General features: G+C 44.5%; 1 protein-coding gene across 1 annotated transcript in view; it reads left to right on the plus strand.

Moving 5' to 3' along the window:
• The window catches only part of LOC142765847 (uncharacterized), a 173609-nt gene that overhangs the window by 72161 nt on the left and 89397 nt on the right, over positions 1-12051 (plus strand). The window contains exon 7 of the mRNA XM_075867653.1: positions 9531-9759. Coding sequence (XP_075723768.1) covers positions 9531-9759 — 229 coding nt within the window. The remainder of the gene's footprint in view (positions 1-9530; positions 9760-12051) is intronic.

Here is a 12051-nt window from a genome sequence, read left to right on the forward strand (position 1 = left end):
GTGCGTTCTTCATTACGTGTTCGCTCTTAATGATGACAATATAGCCCGTGTGAGTGTGCTGATTTGTTTTTGAATTTAACCATGGCATTGAACAGTGTAGGGCCTTTGGTCTCTTGCACTTCTTTGACAGTTTTGTGCTGACACAGCTGCATAACAGGTGGCGAATGAGGCACACCAGGCAAGATGTTTCAACGCAAAAAAGTGACGTTGGTGATGAATATTTGGCTGGTGTTAATTTTTCTTGTTGTTGTTCTGATCCTGTCATTTGCTCCTGAGGGAGCCCGTGTGTTCAATTGCTAGATTTCCTTCTGGTGTCCGCCAGGGTGAAATGCTCTGGCGCAGAGTTCGTCCGCCACTCCGAATCCGCCAATCGATGACCCCATATGTTCTCTTAAAGGTGTCGTTTCGTGCAGAATAACAATCATCATGTGTCTCGCATTCTTTTCTCTGCATTGATTGATTTGTGGGGTTTAACGTCCCAAAACCACGCTATGAATATGAGAGACGCCGTAGCGGAGGGCACCGGAAATTACGACCACCTGGGGTTCTTTACCATTCACCCAAATCTGAGCACACGGGCCTACAATATTTCCGCCTACATCGGAAATGCAGCCGCCGCAGCCGGGATTCGATCCCGCGACCTGCGGGTCAGCAGCCGAGTACCTTAGCCACTAGACCACCGCGGCGGGGTTCTTTTCTCTGCATTATTGCTGCGAAAATGGTAATTTAAGATCACGAGCGACATCAGCTTTATCAGCGTGACATAACATTCTTGATGAAAAAGTAGCCAGTGCCGCAATCAAGGCAAATAACGATTTTAAAAGCTTGCACCTTATGCTCGAGCCTTGATCATCCTACCCGTTGTAGTACCTACGCTACCTCAAAAGACAGGGTCTGAATAGAACGTGGTGCACGCGTCTCTCTTCTCGCATGAGATGGCACGCTTGGCAAGCGATGCTACCCTAGTAAAACGCTTGCTCCAACGCGAGATGCAACCAACGCGGCAAGCGTCCGTTGGCAAGCCCATGGTTGGCACTGTTCCAAGGAACGGGGCACTTGCCACTAGCGGTCACAGATAGATGAACTTTGCGTCCTGGGAAGAAGGTTCCTAAGAACCCGCCGAGGGCTGGAACCGCGATAGGTTCGGGGACCAAAGGTTACTGATCGTTTCACAGGCTCCCTGGACCACCCGGAGTTGTTTCACAACATGTGGACTTGCAAAACATTACAAGAACTCAGTCTCATTCACGTGATGCCTCCTCGTTGACACGCGCAAGTAGGGGCACTGCCACATCAAATGAGGCAAGGTGGCGAGCTGATTGCATGCTGAGCAGTTAGGGTAAAGAGTCCATCAATACATTCTAAAGTATTGAAAGGCTTTCATGGAGCCGACGGCACCAGCGATACGCTGATCATGACATTGTGGCGCCATGAAGGTTCCAGCGCTCTGGGAGGAGAGCGCGCGCTTCGCCTGTTCCGCAATGCACGTTGTGCGATGAGTTCGTTGCGGAAGGTCCCATATGCCTTGTTGCTGTGCGTTTGGGTGACAAAACCGGACTAAAGACGGCAGGAAGTTATTTTGCATCCCGCGGCGCAAACAAAACCTATCCAGAAGAAAAGTGTGGTTGCACAGAATGGGGCGCAAAGAGTTCGAACCGTTGGCCACTGCACCACTATGCGAGGTAAGTAACGCGACACAAAGGCGCTAGAAAAAGCATGCGCGTTCATGTGCCAAGCTGCAATAGTATTTCATTCGTGCATGCTGGTTTTGATGACCCACGTTTGGCGAGAAAATTTATTTTAGTGTTTCATGAACACACTGATGTAGGTCATGCAGTACGAGCCTAGCATGCAAGTGTTCAAAGCGATGGATCGATGCATACTGATTTGCTGACAAATATCCGAATTGTTTTGCGCGCGATTAGAATTTTCCGCCGTCGTGGTATGGCAGTTGCTGCGGTATCGTGCCAGGCTGCTGACCGCAAAGACGTGGGTCCATCCCGGTCTCCCCGGTCGCATTTCCTACGTAGGCAAAAATACTGGAGACTCGTGTACAGTGCCTCTTCAGTGTACGTACTAATAATACCACGCAGTTGAGGATTACTCCACTCCGGCCTGCCTCTTACGCATATCGTGGTTTTGGCACGTAAAACACCAGCAAATATTATTATTGTCGTAGCGATAAAAATTCATGAATTTCAGCCGGGAGTTCTATTAATAGATTATTCTATCTCTACGCATGTTCATATTTTCGCTTCACAAAATGTTCACAAAGTCGTTTCCAATTCCGCTACAGGACCATTCCACGGAAGACCAGTTTGAACTGATTATTCTAGAGAATACCGGTGAAAAGAAGCTAAAGACATTTGTGACACCAAGCATCTTTTTGCATTGACCCGTAGCAAAGCCACGCAAGCCACTTCCTAAAACAACAAGAATGGACAGTAGTTGTATGTTCATGAGCAAATGAACTAGAATGGTATTTTCAGCGTTCTTAAGTCAAATTTGATTATTGCAATGACAACCATCCTCGAGGTATAATTTGTCATTATGTTCTTGTATCCTTCCAAGATGACCCAAAGGTCAAGCAAAACACACAGCTTGATGTCGAACCACAGCTAGTGCACACCGAGAATGTTAAGTTTCTCCCGTCTGTGAGCTCCTACCTTTCCATCAGCTAGTAAACTGTGGGCTTGTGCTCTTAATTCATTCCTTCATTCACATACGGACAAGATATGTCGTGCAGACAGCACAGAGGATTCTTATATTTTGTTATTTTGTAATTTACTGTCTTTTTTATGTTGCAAAATATGGTTCAAACTTACCTTCACGTCTGATAAAGCTGTGTCTACAGCAGATACAATCACACAGGAAGATATTTTATGTGGCTCAAAGCATGTGCATTCACCATGTCACCTTGCTTGTGGTCCACGAACCTTGCTTTGTGGCCCACGCAGACCTTCAAGATATTCAAGCAGACCCACAGATTTCTGCCGCATTCCAGCCAGAAAGTATATAGACTGGTCAGCTAGAGAGTTATGTTCGAGTGTTGCTGTGTGACATCATTCAATCCCTGTTTTGCACATAGCAACATACTTACGGAAGCTGATCTACCCTTTCTTACCACGCAAGTTTCATGCAACTAGGAGGTTGAGCCCCTTTGTTTTGTATATAGCAACACATTGTACCTGTAACACCACCGTTTTGTGCACAACTTGTGAAAAGTGAGAGAAAAAGAAGTGCATTAAAGGCACAAAGAAAAAAAAACATGCTGAAATGTTACTTATCGCTGTGCATGTTTTATGTTCCTGTGTTGAGCTTCTCTGCTTTCATGCAGTTCATTTGCTGTTAGCTATGCTATCGAAAACTAGCGGAGATATCACACTGATAAACAATACACATACAGAGAACAGCAAACAGGCTGTTCCGTGCATGCGCTTTCTGTATCGCCAGAATATCTTCATTGTGAAGCACCCCTTAGCCCCCACTCTTGCCTCTTTAGCATTGGCAACTGCTTGAGACTTAATTCATTTGCACTATTGCAGACCAATTGATACAAAAGGCTTTACAGAAGAGGGTGGCACAGCTTGAAACTGAACTTCAGGCGACACGACAGAAGCTTCAGCTTGCTCAGAGGCAGCGTTTGAAGGCAATAACTGCAAATAGGCACCTTGTTGCAGGGCTAAACAAAAACTTGAATGAAGACCAAGTAAAATGTCTGAAGATGGCAACAATGCAAGAGACTTGATGGACTAAGAAGAGGATCATAAAGGCATTGAAAATTAGACTTTCCTGGGATCCTGTGGAGCAACTGGCTATAAAATAGTTAGGGAGCTTGTCCAACCTCTGCCGACAGAACGCACCCTACATCGTCACTTGCAGGAGTACAAGTTCACAACAGGTTTTCTGGTGTCTCTCGCACTAAATGTAAGTACTCAGGCAGATGCGCATGACTCTTGACCTGTCTTGTTACTAACGCACCACTCTTTGCATCGCCTAACTAAACCTTTCCACCCCATAAGTTAGCTCCATGTCACCAGAGGAGTGGCACGCCAATTTAATGCTCAATGAGATGTAGCTTGCCCCAGTCTTAGTGTACAACCCATCCTCGAGAACAGTGCTTGGAGCTCTAACTATGCCTTTTGAAGAGGAAACACTGTCACCCGAATGTTTGGCCACTCGTGTGCTGCTATTTATGCTCTGTGGAATAACAACCCGCTGGGAGCAAACAGTCGCCCACCATTTGACTGGAAATATATTCCATGCTACAACAGTTAAGGATATAATCATTATCATGAAAGCATGTGAGGCGATTTCCCTGAAAGTAGATGTCGTGGTGACAGAGACGAGAGTCGGAACCAAGCTTTCTGGAAATTGTGCGGTATAATTGTAGGCAAGCACAGCAAGCTTAAAACCTCGTGTACCCACCCACGTGATGCACCTAGGCAACTTTTTTTCATGGCTGACATTCCTGATCACCTTTAGAAGTTGAGGAGGTACATCACTGAAGGCCAGAAGATATACTTGCCTGAAGAAGTAGTGAAAAAAAAAGAATCTGCCAGCAAATGAAATATCCATCAATTCTTCAAGGAAGCTTGTCGAGATAGACAGCTATGCAGAGCTAAATGAAGGGGGTCCCGCATTCAGCCTTATCAACAGCAACACTGCTGCAGCAGTACGCTTGATTGTAGATAATGGAACATTAGAGAAGTGTGCCTTATAAACTGCATGGTTTGTTGAGGTGATGTTTTGGTAGTTCAGACTCATGACTTCCAGAACAACAAAACTGACTTAGATCCATTTTGTTGATGTTGAGTATGAAAAGGCCGTTCAGTTTCTTGAAGAAACAATTGCACTTTGAAAAAAAAGTTTGTGTTTGGAATGAAAAAAAAGCCACCTGGAAAGCAATGCAGACTGCCGTTGTCCCAGCGACATCAGTGTTGCTACGGCAGGCACTGTTTCTTGAAAAGTACAAATTTAAATTCATGCTCTTGGGAAGGTTTGGTCAAGATTCCTTCTAGAATCTTTTCTCAACACTAAGGTGTAGTAACCCGGTGCCTCATGTACTCGGATTCAAGATTTCGCTTCGAGCTGCTACGATGATCCAGGTTCTGATGCCAAGTAAGGACGGCAGCCACACTGAAAAATACTGCTTTCTCTCGGCTGGCATGGCCGATGACAACAAACCAAATGAAAGCAAAATGTGTATTGTTTGTCCGTCTGACCTCAATATTCAAGACTTAGAACATGCATTCTTTGAGTACCAAGCTGGTTATGTTGTTGCGCAAGTGAAAAGGCAAACTCCCATCAAGCATGTGTTCAACCGATCACAAGCTGAGCCGATGGCAACAAGCTCAGAGTGCTCAAGTGCTACAACAAAGAGAAGCCGGCATTGACAATCCCATCACCAGCTGTCTTGCAGTTATTAGAGACTGCTGAAAACTATGTGCGCCTAAATGAAGATGCACCGATTGCAAACAGAGTTTCTGCATCTAAGCTTCAGAGTACCATTCAGAGTTCCCTGTATTTGCTCAATTGCTTCTTTACCTGCCACTGCATGTAGGAGAGACTTCTTGCCAGATTTTAAGAACTAGAATTTTAACTCTCGTGAGAAAAAAAGATCTCCTGATGACGAAAATTCAAAGCTCACAGAATTGTGGTAGCTGAAGCATTGGAATGCATGTTGCTGCAGAAAGCATTAGGTTGAAATGGTAGGAATGTTCGTGTAAAACTTATGGTGTCTCTTAAACTGCTGTATATTTGGCTACCCTTTGTTTTTGCCTCTAATATTTATTTAGGTTACCTTTACTGTTCGGTGCCAGCGTCAATATATAGGTGAGGTTTAGCGTACAAAAACCAGATAAGATTATGAGAGACACCATAGTGGAAGGCTTCACAAAATTTGACCACCTAGCTCTTTAACGTGCCCCGAAATCTAAGGACACAAGCCTCAACAATTCTGTCTCCACCGGAATTGCAGCCGGCGCAACCAGGATTCGATCCCGCGGCCTTTGGGTCAGCAGTCGAGAGCCATAATCGTTAGACCACTGAGACGGCGCCAGTGCCAGAATTATGTGATGTCCTTTTGCTCCCTTGGAAGCACATCCTAAGTGTATTTTCTGCACTGCGTGTGTAATTACATATACTTACTTGTAACTACTGATATTACCACTTACTTTGCATTGTGAATAGCAATAGATGGGTTTTGTCTGCAAGGATAACATTACGCAGTTTTTGTACTATTTAGTGTCATTATATTTTTGTGCAGCGTGTGAAAATGGATGAATGGATGAAGAACTTTCTTGAGCTTCTGCGAGGCGGCATGTTTATATGTCCAGCCGTTGGTAGTTGCTGTTACTGCACTACTTGTGCAGTGTTAACTGTGTGGTATTATTAAACTTTGTTTAGGTTTGTGTATCATTCGTCTTTTTGTTTTAAACGAATAATACTGTGGCTCTGAAATATGACCTGTTTTAAATTTCATATTGTCCCGAATGCCTTGTGTAATTCTCGTATTGTGTTATTTCCATTGTAGTTCTGGTCCTGCTAAAGTATGGCATTTGGTCTGGCTGTATGCTCTAGATATATAAAAAAATACCACATGGCCACTAATACTTGCCATCACTGTATTTCCTGCTTTGTGTTATTCGTAATGTATCGCTGACCCTTGCCGAAAGTATGGTATTCAGAGTAACTGTATGCTCTTAAGTAAATTAAATACCACATAGCCACTGGTCATCTCTGTGTTTCCTGAGTTGCGCTATTCCCACTGTATCACTGACCCTTGCCTAAAGTATGGCATTTCGACTAACTGTATGTTCCTAAATAAATAAATCAACACCACAAAGCCACAGCTACTGCCCACCAAATAATAAAACTGTATCAAAGTATGCTACGTAGACTGGTCTATTCTGTTACTCTTCGGTTACCCTCAAACTTGAATACTAATCGAGATATCTCAGGTAATGAGCAATGTCATATCACTGATGAAAAGCACCGAGGTGTAAACTAACATACGAAAAAAATTTGAAGCGATAGAAGATTGCCAGCCAACTAGGCCAATTTGTGGGCGTTTCAATTTAGGATCTTTAAATATTGAGAAGTTTGTGCACTTCTGGGAGCCTCAAAAGCCAATCGAAAAAAAAACAAACGCACAAATATTATTCCATGCGGTGATTTAAGGTTACGTACCAACAGATCTGGAACCGCATTCACACACACAATAAGCCTTGTGACAGAAATTTAAGTATACCATGGTGTTCCGCGCGGTTAGGTCGCGTTTGCAACACAAAGAAATTCGAGGATCGGCGAGGACACAATCAATAACGCTGCTTTGAAACGTCACGGCACTTGCGTTGACTCGTAGCACAGAATAGCAATATACCCGCCCAAGTTGTCAGGCAATAGGCACACGCAGTGCGCAGTGACAAGATTGTTAGTGCACTCATTTCCGCTAAGGTCCCTATTGTTTACACAAAATCTGAGCTTCCTCACACATACGCAGGATGGTTACTTTCAGCGAGGATAACGTTCCAGCACCACCATGTCAAAATTGTTTTGTCCGGATGGCTTGAAGTCTTGCTATTTAGATGCACAGTCTGCATTCTTCGACCGAAGTGACCGCTATATGTACAGAGCACACTTACGAACAAGAAAGACGTAGAGCGTTCGGATTAAGCGCACGCAGTCGCCAATGTATCGTTAACGCAGCGAGCAAGGCAGGCGCCATGGCCAGGCGTGGCTGAACTCGCCTTGCGTCGTCTTCGGTCCCAGCTCGTCGTTGTTTACAGACAAGGGCTTCTGCTATTTTGTGAAATAATAGCGAATCAACACACCTTCGTTTTTTTTTAATTATATGCAGGTAGTTTGAATTCCAAAATGCAGTGTAATACAAGCACAAATAAATGAGATATTAACATGCTGAATGTAGACAGTCAAACATTTTTTCCGCCCTCTTCTTCAATGTTTACTTGAAATAAATGCTCAGCTTTAAAATTTTGCGCCCTTATTTCAGGCGTCATCACAGTCAGGCATCAGTAGCTTTTATTCCCTAGCATGCGCAGATGTTTTTCCACCAGCTAAATGCTGTGCTTTAACCTGCGCTTCGTCTGGTACAGGAACTTTCTAGGTGGCGCACGTGGCAGATGTCGCTACGTTAAAATTATGAAGGGACCTTAGGGAAAGGCCGTATACAGCGCCATTGTGGCCGGTGGCGGAAAAAAGCTAGTTTGGAGAAGTCCGAGGGCTATCTGCTGTCTCCTTGTTAGCTCTCTCTGCGGATATGGAAACCATTTCGTGCCTAATCAATAGTGCGAACATAACTCATAAAAAGTGGTCAACCAGTCCCCGTTGGTGCCATCACCACTCCCCTCCTTCTCAGTATCAGCCTAATCTACTGATTTTCGAGGAGCACGGGGAGGCGATGCCACGAACCTTCACTATAATACTAATATTATTATATTTTTGGGGTTCAATCTAGTAAAACTTTCGCTGCCACTGATAGGGCACGTCTTTGTATAATTGTTGTGTGGATGTGTGGAGGATTCACGGTTTACCAGGTTTAACCTCCGGAGGAAGCTCCGTCTTCATTCACTTCATGAATATGGCGTCATTTTTTTGTTGTCTCAGAAAGCTCAGAGCACTTTTTAGCCTAGCGGATGTTCGTATAGAGTGTGTGTGCTGCTACTGTGTTTGTTCACCGCCACTCCATAAAAATAATTGACCTACCGTAGTTTGTGTATGCATATGTATGTTTTGTAGACTTGTGCATCAGTAGGGCGAATGTGGGCGTAGACAACAGACTGGTGTGCCAGCTAATATTTAGATAACTGAAAAGGATGAGATCGTGTGTGTTTCTGATACAAGGTTGGTGTAGCTCATGTTGTCTTGGAGACAACCTTAATTAACTAAGTATGTGCTATGTAACATTATTCTTCAACGACAAAAAAAAAACACTGCTCTCCTAACGGCTTTTCATGACGGGTCAAAATAGGCTGTCTATATACACCGGGTGGTCAAAGTATGGTTGGTTTACGCAAGCAGACATTCAGGTTATGTTCTATTCTGCATCGTTTGTGTGTTTGCGTTAATCCCTGCGTGTGTTGTCTATTAGGCGTGTTGATTAAATTTCTTGACTGATGGAGCCGTTGAACACGTATACCTTTTTTTTTCAATGTTTGCCCTGACATCACTCTCAGAAAGCACCCTAAAGCTTTTTAAAGACAGGAAAAAATAGCTCTGACTTGATTCGCTGAAACTCTCGCCAGGCTAAACAAGTGCTGCCCTTTTCACGGCAAAAAATGGTTAGCCTGAGTAAATTTTCATGTGGGCTGGGGCATGCTTATCAAGATCCCAAAAAATGGCAATCTGCTACACGACAGGTAGTTTACCCCCATATGAGCTTATTTTTGTTCAGTGTGTACAGTTGTTTGTGTCACTACGCGTTGCCTCTTTGTGTTCCATGCGGATTTGTGTCTACATTTTTTATTCACGTGTCAAACCACCCAAAACTCATATTCTTAATATTTCAGTCACCGCCGTGTTTGCGCGCAGCCCCCGAGAGACGATTCTCTGCACGGTGAGCGTACACTTCTCGGAGTCCAGTTTGTTGCCGGAGGATGACTTGTGTCACATAATCTTCTACGAGTCGTTTTACGTAAAGAACAGCCCATCCGCTTGGAACGATGCTGGTCTGGACCACTTCTTCGACCTCATGAGTCGCATGAACCTAACCAGCACCGGCGCCTCCTTCTCTCTTGCGTGAGTTTTCTTATTCAACTCTAAACGAGTGTTGTAGCTCGTTCGTAATCAGTTACAAGGTGACCAGCACCACACTATAGCACTGAGCCAACCAATTTTTCCGACCCGAGCCCGGCCCGGCTCGAAAACATCTGGCTCCGGACAGCCCGAGCCCGACCTGGTGTTTTTAAATACGGCCCGTATCCAGCCCGGGCCCGTAAAGCTTGAGTCTGGCAGCCCGGCCTGGCCCAACCCGGCCCGATACAGGCAGTTATGCCTTGAACATACACGAGTCATTGTTCATTCTTCGGTTATTGAGAAGATACTTTCCTCACTCAAGCTATATTCTCGTGTTTTGGAACTTCTTTCAGTGTCATGCCGTTTCACCGAAATACCCTGTGTATTTTTTGTTAATTACGCCCACAACAGTTTTTAAGAACAATGAAAGGGTAATATAAAACCTAACTATAGTCATAGCTGGCTGTCTCATGTACGCCGTGATATCCACGCAGTGTTTTTTTTTAATTTTAAGAACGATTACAAAATGTAGCGCCCCCATGAAGTGAAAAAAAAATGACAGGTATTTGTGTTGTGAATGTACAGAACTTACAGGCGAGCCAGGGCTCTTGAGTAAAAGTAACAAATCTCCGGCCAACTTCATTAAATATGGAACGCAATAAAAACACGCTCTAGCTACATTTGGGTGAAATACACCAGGCTGGAAAGCGTTACTTAAATAAAGCTCTCGCGCTGGCTTTTCGGCTATCTCCAACGTACGCTCTGGTTTTACAACACGGCATGCATTCGAACACTCCAACAACTAACAAGCTTCTGCTCCACTACCCTTCTTCGTCTCTTCAGTCTGTGTCGCGTGCAAGTTTCTACATTCTCCCACCACGAAATTTCATTGACTTTCTCTTATTATTCTCCACAGGCCGCCTTTTACAGTCCATGTATTCCTTCCACAAATCCTCCCCATAGGGCTATATATCGCTCCCGAATATTACAAATGCACGCCCTGACTAGCAGCTCGTGCTGGCTGTACTGCACCGTCACTATGTTCACTGCGATTCAGATGCACTGTTAAAGAACGAGTATAGTGCTACAGATCACTGCCGCAAAAAAAAAAGCGGCGCCCGCGCAATCAGTAGAGGGCCGGAGCTAGCGTTAAACCGCATTTAGTCGGTGTAAGAGCACCACCGGCGCCATGAAGTCTCATCGCCTAGGCAAACTAGGCTTCCTGAGATTGCTGTGCGCGCGCAGTGGGCGCATAGCGTGGGAAAGGGAATGGCGTCGTGTTACATGTCACTGGGTGCGCTGGCAAAATACCCTCCCGTGTGTGTGCGTTTGGTGCGCGTGGCTTTTCGATCGGTAGAGTTGATTAGTCGGTGTTTAAGTTTGCAATGTGCCTGCGCTCTGTGCTCTACCTGTGTGTTCTGCCAGTGCTGCTTATTGCGAAGATGCACGATGAAAGCTGGTGCTGCGGATTCAAATTGTGGAGCGCTCGAAGTGAAATAGTGAGTACTGCTCTCACGTTGTTTCGTTCAGCGCTTTCTTAACTGTGTGAGTACGAGATTAACGCCTTCAAACAATTTTTTAACTAGTCGATGACCAATCAGCATTTCTATACATAGTTAAAATATTTGTTCGAACTGTTTCACTGGGATGGTGAAGTGTGATTGTGGGCAAGTTTTTTTCTGTTTGTTTGGATTACTTGGAGTACAAAGCACAATGAGTATGAGCGGCTCTGGTTCAGCGAAGAATTTGAACATATTTTAGCGGTGCCCTTTGTTGGCAGCGGTGCTTTGTGGGGTCCACTCGTGATTAACATCAAATTTGGTTTCCTGATTAATACATCATAATACATCATTTTTACCTAAATTGAAAACAAACAGTTCTTGGTATGTGGCAAGTTTCAGCATTACAATTTATATTCTAAGAAATAAAATAATTCTTGAATTAACCCATCAACAACAAAGGGGAACTTTGAGACGTCGGCTGCCGTATGACCAAATGGCAAGATAATTGTGAATGGGGAGCTCAAAAATATTTAGGGGCGAAGTTATTTAGGCCGTGGGTCGTTCCCTCCTCTGTAGTCGCACTAGTAGTGAGTAGCCACTTTATGGGTTGCACAATAGCTGGCGTTAGTGGTTTTCACAGCATATACATGGACAGATTGGTGATTAGTGGGGTGAATCGTTCTTCTGTACATTTGTGATTTTGTCCGTCCGTCTGGGCCTCTGTCCATTGGTCCGTCCATGAGTCCGTTCGTTTTTCTGTCCATCCATACTTGCGTCAGACTGTCTGTCCGTC

The sequence above is a fragment of the Rhipicephalus microplus genome, chromosome 6, assembly GCF_043290135.1.
Source record: "Rhipicephalus microplus isolate Deutch F79 chromosome 6, USDA_Rmic, whole genome shotgun sequence".
NCBI lineage: Eukaryota > Metazoa > Arthropoda > Arachnida > Ixodida > Ixodidae > Rhipicephalus > Rhipicephalus microplus.